Source organism: Symphodus melops, assembly GCF_947650265.1.
Source record: "Symphodus melops genome assembly, chromosome: 6".
Taxonomy (NCBI): domain Eukaryota; kingdom Metazoa; phylum Chordata; class Actinopteri; order Labriformes; family Labridae; genus Symphodus; species Symphodus melops.
The window spans coordinates 10,886,142-10,898,889 of record NC_136696.1 but is presented as its reverse complement, the minus strand read 5'-3'; the positions used below and the strand labels follow the sequence as shown (position 1 = coordinate 10,898,889).

Sequence of the window (12,748 nt, the reverse complement as noted above, 5' to 3'; positions counted from 1 at the left end):
TCAGCATTTGTGGTTTCATAACTTCAACTTCTTTCTGGATTTATGTAAACTGTACAAATGCAGACAGATTTTTATTTTTTTTTACTATGAGACACAGTAAGAAATGTATAGAGCGTTCAACCTCCTGCTGCTTACTGTTGAGATGGAAGACGTTCAGTACAAAGTCATGATCGAAACATTCGGCTCTTTTGAAAGTGCAAGTTTTATTAGTCTTCAAAGACTACAGATTTTTCTTTTCAATCAAGTTAATTCATGGAATGTAATTCTGACCAGATCATGTTGTACCACATGTTGATAGATACAAAATCAGGAAATGGAACTAATGCAACATTTGTACTGGGACAGAGATGTACTGAATCTCAGTTACTCTACAGCACTCTTCCAACTCTGGGCGTTAGGATGCCCTCTTACTGCAATAATCAAGCCTCACAACTTATGACAGGTTAGAAAGGCACACATACATTATATCATTCAATGTAACAAAAAAAAATGGACAAGAAAATTAAAACAAATAGATCACACACTGAAAATGTTCTCCATGATCCTCGTCACTGTGCTATCATCTGCAGAGGCATTAAGAACAGAGCTGCCATTAAAGGCCATGAACAATCAGCTAGTACATTAGACACTCACAAAGATGCAGAAAGTATTGTTGTATATTAGTCATTCATTGAACACAGCTGAGGCTTGAATAGTAGAAAAATAAGACAGTCCACACAGACTGAATGTATCAAAGGCAGCATGGCAAAACATAGAATAAACCTTACGTTGGTTTCACCACCTGACTTTTCAGATGCATTTGCTTGTTTTAATGTTACAAATTCAAACTGAATTTATTGGATGTTTTATTCATGTTTCTGTACAACGGACAACAAAGAGATACTTCCTGCAGTAACGCTTCACACACATTCATTCTCGAATGACGATGGTCTTTAAAACAAGTTCACACACATTTCAGTGCTCTCACTGCCGGACATGCTGAGACGTGTCCCGGCCACTTAAAGTTCTGAACGCTGACCCCACAGTGACTCTCACTTTGACGAAGCTTCAGTGGGGGTGGAGCCGTCTAAAGCCCCTCCAGCTTTGGCAGCTTCTTCTGGAGGAGTAAAATGGGAAAGTTATTTGTTAGATCTACCGAAAGGATGAAACTCATTCTTCACACACATCATCCTTCATTAATCAAAGAGCCATCTTTCTGTGCATGAAAAATCATCTACAAGAAGCCTGTGTAACAGCGAGGATGTGTCCAGAGTATTTGCATTATTAAAAGGCTCAATTAATCATCGCACCTTTATCTTTCTTCTCCTGAGTCTCCTCGGCTGCAGTCTTGTCCGCTCTGAAAAAGATCCGGGCGCTGCTCAGCGAGAAGTGGAGCAGCTCGAACTCCTAAAGTGAGAGGAAGACGAGGAGCTTAGAGTGAGCGATCACTCCACATCAGATGTTTGCCAGTGCGGAGAGAGAGTTTGTGAAAAGAAAGTGAAAGATGCACACCGCACACTTAAAAGCAGTTAGAGCAGCAACAGTGTCCGTATCATACGGCTCACGGACGCGAGGAAGCTACTTCAAAGACACTTAGCAGCTGATTCGTGCAGCTGGCCTCCACATGTGTTCGTCGTCTCTGAGTCATAATAAAGTCATGTCTTATTATACTTTCCTTTTTCAGATTTCCATCTATAAAATCTGCTTCAGATCTTGCCTTTGAATAAAACTTTTCTTCTTAGCACTGAAGTATTTAAGAGGCAGTTGTCTTGACATCTCAAACAGGCAGTGCTGGTCACTAAATCAGAACTGAAACTAAACTTCGAGGATGACAGGTTTATTCCGACACCTTGTCTCTGCTAGCTTCCTCATCATACCTGGAGGTAGACGTCCAGCCTCTTCTGAGTGAGGTTCATGGTTTGCAGCAGTTTTTCATCCTGGCTGGCAGACTGGACGTTCTGCTCCTTCACCACTGCGTTCATCTCTTTCTTGTATTTATCTCTGACGGCCTGAAACCAGTGCAGAGAATCAAACTCAAGGTACTGGTCCAGCAGCTTCAGGATGTATGCCACACCTTCAAAAAAAAAAAAAAGAGACAGATCCAAAGGAAGTCAAACACCAAACACAGAGCAAGTGACGAGCTGATACTGTATTATACTCGCTTCAGTAAAAATGTGTCATGTATTGACTTAAGCTCTCTCACCCATAGCAAAGCCATCATCTGTGAATGCAGCTCCAGTTTTGTTCTTCTTGTTGAGTTTCTCTTTGCAGCTGATGGAGTGCTCAACAAAATTCACAGTCTGCAGCAGAGACCAGTTATCGTTTTATTTAACAGAAAATACAGAACAGCTGGCAAAGTGTAAAAAACACCAACACGTCAAACGAAAAATGATGACGGGTGGCGGCATCATAAAAAACTAACCAGTGGGGGGACAATCATGTAGAAGTTTCTCAGATGCATGTTTTTGGCGCTTCGGAACTCGGGTGCAAACACGGCCACCAGCATCTTGAAGTACTCTGTGCCCTCTGCAGAGTTACTGGTCAGATCTCCCAACACTGAATCCAGAACGCTGAAAGAAGCACAAAATACACAATAAATGACGTGCTGTGGTGCCCTCTGCAGGTGGAAATGTGGAAATACGCTGAAAATACATGCACATCCATTTGACTGCAAGCACAAGTGAAGGCATTAACTGTGTGCAGGAGAGACACTGAAATATACGCATACTTGGAATGAGACTGAACATAAACTCAGTTAAAATATTATAATTATCTGCAGAAAAACAATTGGGGAACATGCATAGTATTAAAAACTGTTTTACCCAGCAGCCTTCTGAGTCTCCTCTGACAGTCCCTCCTCCTTCACCAGCTCCTCGAAGTTGACGATATCCTCCAGGTCAGGGACGAACCTAAAAACAAACGCAAAAAAAGTCAAGTGAGGATGAGTTGTATCTACATGTGTCGTTCAGAGAATGAAACTCAAGCTCGTTATATTTAGATGAGAAGAAAGGACAAAACAACCCGGACATGAAAGTATCTTTTTTTACCTGATAGCACTGCTGCAGCAGTGGAGGCCTCCTGAACGGATCATTCGCACGTAGCCCATAGCATTACCTGAACACACGCGCATTTAAAAAACAAACAGGGTTTGCTTTTTATTTGCCAGGATTAGAGGTTACATGTTCTAAGATCAAATGGCAGGAGCAGGTCCACAAACAGTTGAGTGTTTTTCTCACCGATCTGGCTGATGAGCTGTCTGAACTGGTCCAGGTAGCTCTGTCCTTCAGGAGTGATACCGAGCTTCCTGATGCCACGGTTGAACTTCTCCGCTCGCTCAAATGGATACTAAAACAAAATGGAGAACTGGGCGTGAGCTTTTAAGTTATAAACACAGGTAGGATTCAAACCTTGGCTGCCCACTTTGACGACTGTCGCCTCTACATGGGGCGCACATACAAAACAAAGGGCTACCGGCGAAAGTTTTCGGGGTCACAGGTCTGAATACATACACATGAGGACGAAATTATTAGCCCCCCTATGAAAATTTCATTATTTTTAAAGTATTTCCCAAGTGCTAATAAATAGAGCAAAGAATTTTTAACACAGGTTTTTCAAACATCCAAGTTTTAATTTGGACGCTTACATTATTTTACTTTGCACACAGAAATGAAATTATTTCAGAGAAACCAAAAACTACCAGGGTCAAAATTATTAGCCCCCCTGATGCTAATAGTCAATTGTGTATCCTTTTTGCTGGATAACAGCCTGCAGTCGTTTGTTGTAGTTTTCAACAAGTCTCTGACACGTCTCCTGAGCAATCCCAGCCCATTCTTCTATGGCAAATCTTTCAAGCTCCTCCAGATTTGATGGCCTTCTGGCATGGACCTTGGTCTTCAGTTCACCCCACAGATTTTCAAATGGGATTCAATTCAGGGCTTTGTGCAGGCCAGTCAATAATGTTCACTTTGGTCTTCTGGAGGTAGTTCTTCACCAGGAGCGACGTATGCTTTGGGTCGTTGTCATGTTGGAAGACAAAGCGACGACCCAGACCCAGTTTTGCTGCTGACTGCTTGAGGTTTTCTTTCAAAATCTTCACATATCCTTCTTTCTTCATGATTCCTTCCACTTTGACGAGATTCCCAGTTCCAGACGCACTGAAACATCCCCACAGCATAATACTCCCACCACTGTGTTTCACTGTGGGGACGGTGTTCTTTGGGTTATACGCCTCTCCCTTCTTTCTCCAAACATAGGCAATGTCTCTATGGCCAAAGAGCTCTAGTTTTGTCTCATCTGACCAAAGGACATGCTTCCAGTATGCATAATCTTTCTCCAGGTTGTCCTTAGCATACTTCAGTCAGGCTTGAAGGTGTCTCTTCTGCAGAAGTGGAGTTTTTCTTGGTCTGCAACCTCGCAGTCCATTCCTGTGCAGAGCTCTAGTGACTGTCTTCGTTGAGACTACAACTCCTGACCTGGCTAAGTCGTTCACTAGTGTCTTGGCAGTTGTTCTGGGGTCTTTAGACACATCTCTCACTAGTTTCCTCTCCAGAGTCTTTGAAATCTTTCGCTTCCTATCTCTGCCAGGCTTGTTCTGTACTGTGTTGCTCTCTTTGAATTTCTTGAGGATACCTCTCACTCCAGTTCTTGACACTTGGAATCGCTGTGATAACTTTGAATATCCTTCTCCTGCTTTGTGTGCATCAACAATTCTTTTTCTCAGGTCCAAACTGATTTCTTTTGTTTTTGCCATGATGCTTTCTCAAGTGACAGCTCAAACCCAACTGACCTTTTTATACTGTGTGTAAATTGGGAGATAATACTCAATTTTAACTTGATTTTACAAGCTTTGAGCATTACAAAGGTAATGCACATCATTGCACAACAATGTTTTGTTCTATGGCTCATTTAAAAGGTCAGTTCTTAAGGGGGCTAATAATTTTGACCCAGGTAGTTTTTGGTTTTTGTGACATAATTTCATTTCTGTGTGCAAAGTAAAATAATGTAAGCATCCAAAATAAAACTAGGATGTTTAAAAAGGCTGTGTTAAAAATTCTTTGCTCTATTTAATAGCATTTGGGAAATACTTTAAAAATAATGAAATTTTCATAGGGGGGCTAATAATTTCGTCCTCATGTGTATGAGGCAAACCAGGGCCTTTATTTACCTTCTGATCAGACTGGTCCTTCGTCTCTCTGAAGAAGCGGATGTCTTTGATGAGTCTGGACTTGATGTGTTCGTCATACATGAACTGACTGAAGATGTAAAACTTCTTCCGTAGGAACTGGTAAGTGAAATTCACCTGATGACAAAAGAAACAACCTTTATACAAGAGAGAGAAAAGTACACCTGAAAGGAGACCAAAACACCCCCAACGGCCCCTCTCTGCATATCCCCTGAACTTACTGTCGTGTTCATGATGCCGGTGCCGTGGGTCCGAATGGAGTTGGCGATGTGGCGGATGTTGATGGTGTTCAGGTGCTTGTTGTTACTTGCCTTCTCTATGAAGATCTGTTTGGAAGAAATACAACTGGATTCACAGCTGTGTTTGATAAACCAAGAAGGGAGGCAGTGGATGCTGTGAGCGTTACCTGGTTGTTGAGGTTATAGAGGTATCGTGAGACAAATACATGAATGTTCCTCATGATCTCCAGAACGTCCAGACCCTGACCAGAACACAATACATCAACCTCCTCATTTATCACCTCCACTTTGATCATTCTTCAAATATCTGATAAAGTGTAAACGTTGAACTGCACACACGTACCTGTTCCAGGGTCTGGCTGGGCAGGTGAGCCTCGGTCATGGTGAGTCCATAGCGCTGCGTGGCGAGGTTTCTCATCTCACTGTAGGTGGCCCAGTCATGCAGGGCAACAGTTGTTAGGTTGTAGAACGTTTTATCCAGATAGTGGGTCACATAGGCTTTGAGGACAAAACATACCAAGTCATTAATATTCAGAGTCACACTTTGAACACCGTCATAAAATGTACAGCAGTATGTCATATAACTCAAAGCACTATTTAACATCAACATGAACGACACTCTCTCAGAGAGTTATTTCAATACATTTGTAATCATATATATATTTATATAAATTCATTTCCTATGAAAATATAACTGCATTCGGAGAGCAAAAACCTCAAAATAAAACATCCTTATTCATGCGTTGTTTGAATGCCAAGCTTTTAGGAATTATAACCTTAATCTGAGTCTCACAAGTATAAGTTATAAATTAACACAGGACATATACCATGTATGTAATTCATATATTCCTATATTCCTATACCTGTAAACTCATTTTGTTCACACTTTCATTAAAAAAATTGTTTTTTTTAGACATTTATTTTTGGCCCACAAAAAAAGTTGAACTACCGAACGTGATATAAAATCGATTTGTATTGGCACCTTTGATGTGGATAAAGCGGTTGAAGAATCGGATGGGTTTGAGGGAGAAGAAGTGGGCCAGGTCCTTCAGGCCGACTTTGAAAGGGTTCCTGTCGTCGAGCTTCAGGTGTGTGTGAACAGACAGACGCAGGTCCTTCTCGATCTCCTTACACAGCTTGTCCAGCAGGTGCTGCGAGAGTCAGTTTACCACAAAAGGTCAACGTTCAGGATGTTGCTTTCAAGGATTTGTTTGGTGATTTGGTTCATCCTTGCACTTTTACAAGTGTTTGTCCTGCTCTCACCTCATGAAACACGTCCATGATCTCCTTGTCGTAGCTCTCCAGGAGCTGGTCACATGACTCCATGTGTTTGGCGTGCAGCATGGAGGGAACACTGTCCCTCAGTGCACTAAACATGTACTGCTCCGGCCAATCACAGACCGCACGCCAGAGCAGAACAAGAGAACGACCAATCAGCACATGCAGAAGAAAAAGGAAACGATTAATGTCAAACGATAGACAAAAACTTGAAACAGTATTTTATGAGTCTGAGTTTCATAAAATAATAAAATAATTCAGCAACGATGAATCCACTTTTAATGATAAATAAAACATGGCTGATGAATAAAAACACAAGAACACCTTCTGATCACAGTGAGAGCATTAAGAGGCTTGTCCATGTAACGTTTAAAGGTGGGAGTGTCTGATATCATAACATGCTTACGTGTATCCGTGCTGCGTCCACAGCATAGTCGTACACATCATCCAGGTAGATGGGAAACACAGCTCGGTGCCAGTATAGGAAACTACAATCACACTGCAGCTTGACCCTGAGAGGAAAAACGTTTATGTGTATGAATAAAGAGTCTGAAAGTAAAAGGAAAATCCTGACACTGAAACAGGAATGTAGTCTCACTAAACCTGACGTCGGAGTGAAAAACACAAGAACACGTTTATGTTCGTCATAACATAAGTCAATGATGACTGTTTTACTGGCTCCACTAAGTGTTTTTTCTCCACTGCTTGGCGGGTTTATGAATCTGCCACCATTGTTTTGTACTCCAAACAAAAACATTGCACTTGAAATTCTTACAAACACGATCAGAGGGAGAACAAAATCCCACCTTTCACTCAGCTCGCTGATCAAATCAAGCTTCTTCAGCACCAGCTGCAGAGGAGGAAGTTCCTCATCTTTAAACGTTTTCTGCAGGACAGCACACAGTGTCAAAGTTAAGAAGGCAAACTTTAAATCAGGAGACAGACGCTTCTCCTCTCAACATACCAGCTGAGTGCCGACACACAGAGCTAGAGCGACCACCAGGCGCCGCTCCTTCGTGCTTGGACCACTGAGAGCGTTTTCAGCCAGCACCAAAGACGAGAGCACGTCGAGCCGCTGCTGGCTGTACTTCTTGTCGGAGATCACCCTTTTCTTCAAAGACAAAACAGCCAGATGAACTTATTAATAAACACTGATGCAAATACAAATACTGTGAGTTTTCATTTCTGCATGATGTGCGTACCTTTGCGACGCCGATGGCGTTGAGCGCCTGTGACTGAAGCTGCTGCGTGATGTGAGACACAGAGTCGGCTACAACCATAGAGCGCCTGTGAAATGTGTGTTCAACAGCCTGAGGTGAGGGAAAGAAAAACAAGACTTTAATCTCACAGAGAACACACACACACACACACACACACACACACACACACACACACACACACACACACACACACACACACACACACACACACACACACACACACACACACACACACACACACACACACACACACACACACACACACACACACCTTGAGCAGTTCGACGAGTCGACACAGAGCTTTGACTGAGGTCTTGGTCATAGGCCGCTGCATCGACATGTACATGTTCATCGTGGTTTTGATGATGGTGCTGATGCTGTATGCATACAGGATGCCCTGTGACGGACAAAACACAAACAGAACCGTTGTGATAACTCATTTCACTGTGTATGAGGAGGTTTTTTTTCTTCTTCTTTAAAGTAACTAATTTTCAGGATAGTCAATGAATCTGAAGTGGCGTCACATTAGGGCCCAGTCATATAAAAGTATCTGCTCTAATCGTTGCCGTCTAATCTGATCAACTTTTAAAACGTGTAGTTCAAAAGTAACAGCAGATTTAGATTAGAGCATGTAATCCAGTTCGCGCTTTGATCTGGGTCAGACTTTTGGCACGTCGGGTTGTAACGTTTGAGAAGCTTTTGGAAATCAGATATTAAAAGTTTTGATGGATTGTGTTTGGAACTTCACCATGACACTCATAACACTTTGAAAACGGTCTCACCCCTCGCCACGTGTATCATGAATTACATAATATATTTATAGTGCAGTACACAAGTACAATTTATAACTGTAACTTACATTGAACACTATTTGTTACAGAGACACAAGCTAAAGTATTTCAAACAGGTTTATCCCTTTGTGCATGTAAGAGGTCTCCCTGGTTCTACAGGACACTCGGACCTATGTTTTATAATGGTTAAACTGGTGTGTGTACAGGTCCCATTCAACTACCAAAGAACTGTTTTTATTAGATATTGTTGAAGGTGGCACCTGGCTGTTTAAAAATGTGATGTATTTGTTGTTCAGTTCACTTTTTTCTGTCTCTTGTTTTAATACAAACCTAAATGAAAAGGCTAAAGCAGCCCAGCTCTGACTGTTACAAATTAAAGGGGGGTGAATTTGCTGATTGTGCAGAGATCAGAGTCATTCTGATGAAAAGTTTAACAACAGGAACCTTGATGTTCAGACCAGCTTGATGTTTGTGTAGTTCAATGCACTGCTTGGTGGAAGTTAACACTCGCAGTACTTACCTGTACAAACACATTACACCTGCTGTTCAGGTCTTCTGCCAACTTGTCACTTTTCTGCTCCTTTGACAATATGGACTCCATCTTCATCATCCAGGAAGTTACAAACACATAGTACGACTGAACATCCCTTTAAAAAAAAGGAAACAGAAACACTCAAGCTAGCACTAAAATCTAATTATAAATTATTAATCTTTTGTTGGGGGGGGCCAACTGACTTTGCTAGTGTCTGAGCTCGCTGTTGCAGGACGGTGTCTCTCTGCGCCCGAATGGCCTGTAAACTCTTCTTGTCCATCAGTTTAGCTGCAGCAGGGACCTTTGTGATGAGGAACGTGTCGGGAAACCAGATTATGTTTGAAGTCAGAGTGACAGCCGAAACCTTTAGAGAGGGGAAGACAAATATGAGCGAGGCTTTGTCACTGTGGTGATTAAAAAGATCAAATAATGAAAAGCCTGTAAGAGACGTAACATACAGAGGACAGAGGCTGGACAAGAGGACTGATTTACCTTTTTACAGACATCCAGCAGCGCCTTGTAGAACTTTTTGTCAACACTCCTGAAAATGTGAAAGTGAAGCACAAAGAGACCACAGACTCCAGCATATTTATCTCTCTGGTCAATCTCTGAAGGTTCACCTGAGAAACAACACAGAGACATAGACTTCAATTTACTTGAAGTTGCAGACGAAAGTGTCAGAAAAGAAAGCAGAATTACGTGAAGACAAACTGACCAATTTTGGACTCAATGTTGGTGAATATGGTGCGAATGTTGAAGGCGAACTCCTCTGCAAAGGCACTGTTTTTGGAAACAGCGACTCCTTCCCCAGGATCATCAAATCTCTGCTCGACACAGGCCTGTCACACAGACGTAAACGCCATGAGGTCAATCGTTCCCATGAAGACAAAACTAATATAATAATGTTTTGAACTAGTTACACTGACTTTTCAACCAGCAGTCAGACCTCCGGGAAATAAGGTCAGCAGTAGAATTAAGGAGTAAAAAGAAGACACACCTGCAGGATCATGCTGTCCAGCAGCTGTCCCTCCAGCTTGAGCAGGAGCTTTTCAAATGGTTTCAGTTTTTCTTCAGGGATGGAAAACTTCCCTGGGTTATGGTGCACAGACTTTAACATCCTACAGGCACAAGATCCCATCACAAAACAATGAAACTGACTTTATATCAATAAATGGAGAAAAGGTATGAAACATTTCAAACTCTCTATTCTGATCAAAATGTGTATCTATAGTTCAATGAAAAAAAGTTTGAGAAACGATTTTATACCTGAATTAAAAGCATGCACCACAGTAATTAGAACTGGCTTTTATATTAGTGCACATGATAAAATATTATTAGAGAGTTGGACTTCCTCAGTAGGTACTAACATAACCATTCAGAGCTGGTGCCTTTCACAATCAAAGCACATAATAGTAGTAACAATAATAGTAGTAAGTAATAGTGTCTGTGTGTGTGTGTGTGTGTGTGTGTGTGTGTGTGTGTGTGTGTGTGTTCACCTTTTATACATCTTCCAGTGATCTTTCAGGGTGCCATGATTTTCCATGATCTCATCGAGAGTGAGCAGAACCACTAACAGCTCCCCGAGGTGTTCGTAAACTATCTGCAGACGGGACGGAGAACGCCAAGACAAGCTTATCGAAACAGAAAACACTGATTTAATGAAAACTAAAAGTACATTAACTTTATCTTGAAACCTGCCTGGAAATGGACTCCTGATGACTCAATTATTTTTGTAGCCACTCTGAAATACAAAAAGAGAAATGCTTTCATATATTTATTGAACATTTTAAGAGTAAAACATGCAAAAAGTAATTAATAGGATTTATAATCTGTAAGCTGTTCCTACGAACGCATGCCATGTGCATAAAGGCTCTTTTTATAAAAGCGGGTATTTAAGCCCACCCAACAAGAACAGTACAGTCACTGTGTAACATGACTGGCTTTAGTTTGAGGCTCTTACTTGCTGCTGTTGTAGAGGGCAGCCAGCTGATGCACGATGTTGACAACCACTTCATAACATCTTGTTACAAAACAGGAGAGTTCCTGTTGAAGGATAAACAGAGACACTATCAGTGTCATCTCGATTTCAGTAAACCACAATCTGACAGAAATGATTCGTTGCCTACCTGAAGGAACGAGATGAATCTGCCCATCTGAACCTGGGACTCTCCTTCAACCACGCTGGTGTCAGACACTGGAACATAGATGCAATTCATCAAAAAAACTTTTTAAACCTCTGACAGAAAAAACTATAGTGAAAGTTAATCAAACAGCTGATCTGTTACCTCCCTCTCCGTAGTACAATAAGCCATTGTAGAACTTGGTCTCTGCCTGCAGAGGAACAGGATCAGAGTTTGTATCTCACATAAAAGATAGATGAGTTTTTAACAAGTGTTATAAGAGATGTTTAGAGTTCTTAACCTCGACATTAACAATGCAGGTTTTAAATCATTTTACTCAAATGTTTAAAGACAAAGAAAATGCATGAATCAGATTTGGTAGAACCCAAAAGTACCTACATCTATGGGGAGTTTTGGTAATACTTGATGTTCATTTATTTATTTTATTTTTAAAATATCGACAGATGCCCTGTTAAAGCAAGTAAATATGATGAAAAGCACATACCATACTCACAATGGCGCAATAGAAAGTTTCATTCAAGCTTACCTCATACTTGAGCTTTTTGACTTCACTGCAGAGAGCAGCATAAACTGTGATGACTTTGTTCAGGACCTAAGTCAAACCCAACATTAAGCTTATTATCGAAACATGGAAAACTTTAAAAACACGAAAAGTTAACAGTGTTTGTCTTTATTTACCTTATTGTCTGTTTTGATCAGCTCCAGCAAAGACGATTGCTCATATGGAAGAAGCTGTAAAGAAAGCAGAGAGTATTGAGACTGTAGGGAAACTTGCCAGATTTACAGGTTGATGTTTTTGTTGTTCTACCTTCAGGGCAATGGGGTCCAAAGTGAAGTCCCACACATCCCCAATGGAGTCGTCCAGAGCCTCTTCGATCCCCTTCAGCTGAGAGGTGTACTCCTCCAGAAACCTGCTGTAGTTCTTCAGCTGAACCTCAAGGTGTATTTCTGTAGGACCATGGAGGATTGGATCAGTTCAGCAGGACTCATGCTAAGCTCAAAAGTCTGATGCTAATGTAAACATCAGTGCTGCAGTGTTAGACCACAGACCCACTGCATATAATACACTGCTGGAAGTGAAGAGATGTAATGCTACTGAGCTTTAAATCTTCGTATTGACTTATGTTATGAGCCTGGAAGAGGCACCAAATGAAAGTAAAACCCTTTTAATTTCTAGGAGAGGAGCACTGATTACTCTAGGAGACATAAACAATCAACAAGCTGGATCTCCCTTTCCTTACATGTGTTAATAAACGGTGTTATATCCCATGTTTAGTATTTACTCTGAGCTCCTGTCAACATGACTCGTTAGTCTGTAAACTGTCAAACAGATCACCTGCGACTGTGCAGGTTAATTTTACAAATTAACATTTCTGATCAAAACTA

General features: G+C 41.3%; 1 protein-coding gene across 1 annotated transcript in view; it reads right to left on the bottom strand.

The window, feature by feature from the left end:
* Nucleotides 1-184: 184 nt before the first annotated feature.
* washc4 (WASH complex subunit 4) overlaps nucleotides 185-12,748 on the bottom strand; it is a 12,956-nt gene continuing 392 nt past the window's right edge. Inside the window, exons 2-33 of the mRNA XM_079346586.1 lie at nucleotides 12,171-12,310; nucleotides 12,041-12,094; nucleotides 11,889-11,954; nucleotides 11,507-11,552; nucleotides 11,348-11,415; nucleotides 11,182-11,264; nucleotides 10,916-10,962; nucleotides 10,718-10,817; nucleotides 10,219-10,339; nucleotides 9,937-10,060; nucleotides 9,714-9,841; nucleotides 9,425-9,585; nucleotides 9,210-9,336; nucleotides 8,170-8,295; nucleotides 7,881-7,988; nucleotides 7,643-7,789; nucleotides 7,485-7,564; nucleotides 7,085-7,190; nucleotides 6,664-6,780; nucleotides 6,383-6,551; nucleotides 5,744-5,898; nucleotides 5,568-5,642; nucleotides 5,383-5,487; nucleotides 5,144-5,278; nucleotides 3,216-3,324; nucleotides 3,027-3,093; nucleotides 2,802-2,888; nucleotides 2,402-2,549; nucleotides 2,183-2,279; nucleotides 1,857-2,053; nucleotides 1,290-1,386; nucleotides 185-1,096 (exon numbers count right to left, since the gene is read on the bottom strand). Of these exons, the coding sequence (XP_079202712.1) occupies nucleotides 1,032-1,096; nucleotides 1,290-1,386; nucleotides 1,857-2,053; nucleotides 2,183-2,279; nucleotides 2,402-2,549; nucleotides 2,802-2,888; nucleotides 3,027-3,093; nucleotides 3,216-3,324; nucleotides 5,144-5,278; nucleotides 5,383-5,487; nucleotides 5,568-5,642; nucleotides 5,744-5,898; nucleotides 6,383-6,551; nucleotides 6,664-6,780; nucleotides 7,085-7,190; nucleotides 7,485-7,564; nucleotides 7,643-7,789; nucleotides 7,881-7,988; nucleotides 8,170-8,295; nucleotides 9,210-9,336; nucleotides 9,425-9,585; nucleotides 9,714-9,841; nucleotides 9,937-10,060; nucleotides 10,219-10,339; nucleotides 10,718-10,817; nucleotides 10,916-10,962; nucleotides 11,182-11,264; nucleotides 11,348-11,415; nucleotides 11,507-11,552; nucleotides 11,889-11,954; nucleotides 12,041-12,094; nucleotides 12,171-12,310 (3,455 nt within the window). The 3' untranslated portion in view covers nucleotides 185-1,031. The remainder of the gene's footprint in view (nucleotides 1,097-1,289; nucleotides 1,387-1,856; nucleotides 2,054-2,182; nucleotides 2,280-2,401; nucleotides 2,550-2,801; nucleotides 2,889-3,026; nucleotides 3,094-3,215; nucleotides 3,325-5,143; nucleotides 5,279-5,382; nucleotides 5,488-5,567; nucleotides 5,643-5,743; nucleotides 5,899-6,382; nucleotides 6,552-6,663; nucleotides 6,781-7,084; nucleotides 7,191-7,484; nucleotides 7,565-7,642; nucleotides 7,790-7,880; nucleotides 7,989-8,169; nucleotides 8,296-9,209; nucleotides 9,337-9,424; nucleotides 9,586-9,713; nucleotides 9,842-9,936; nucleotides 10,061-10,218; nucleotides 10,340-10,717; nucleotides 10,818-10,915; nucleotides 10,963-11,181; nucleotides 11,265-11,347; nucleotides 11,416-11,506; nucleotides 11,553-11,888; nucleotides 11,955-12,040; nucleotides 12,095-12,170; nucleotides 12,311-12,748) is intronic.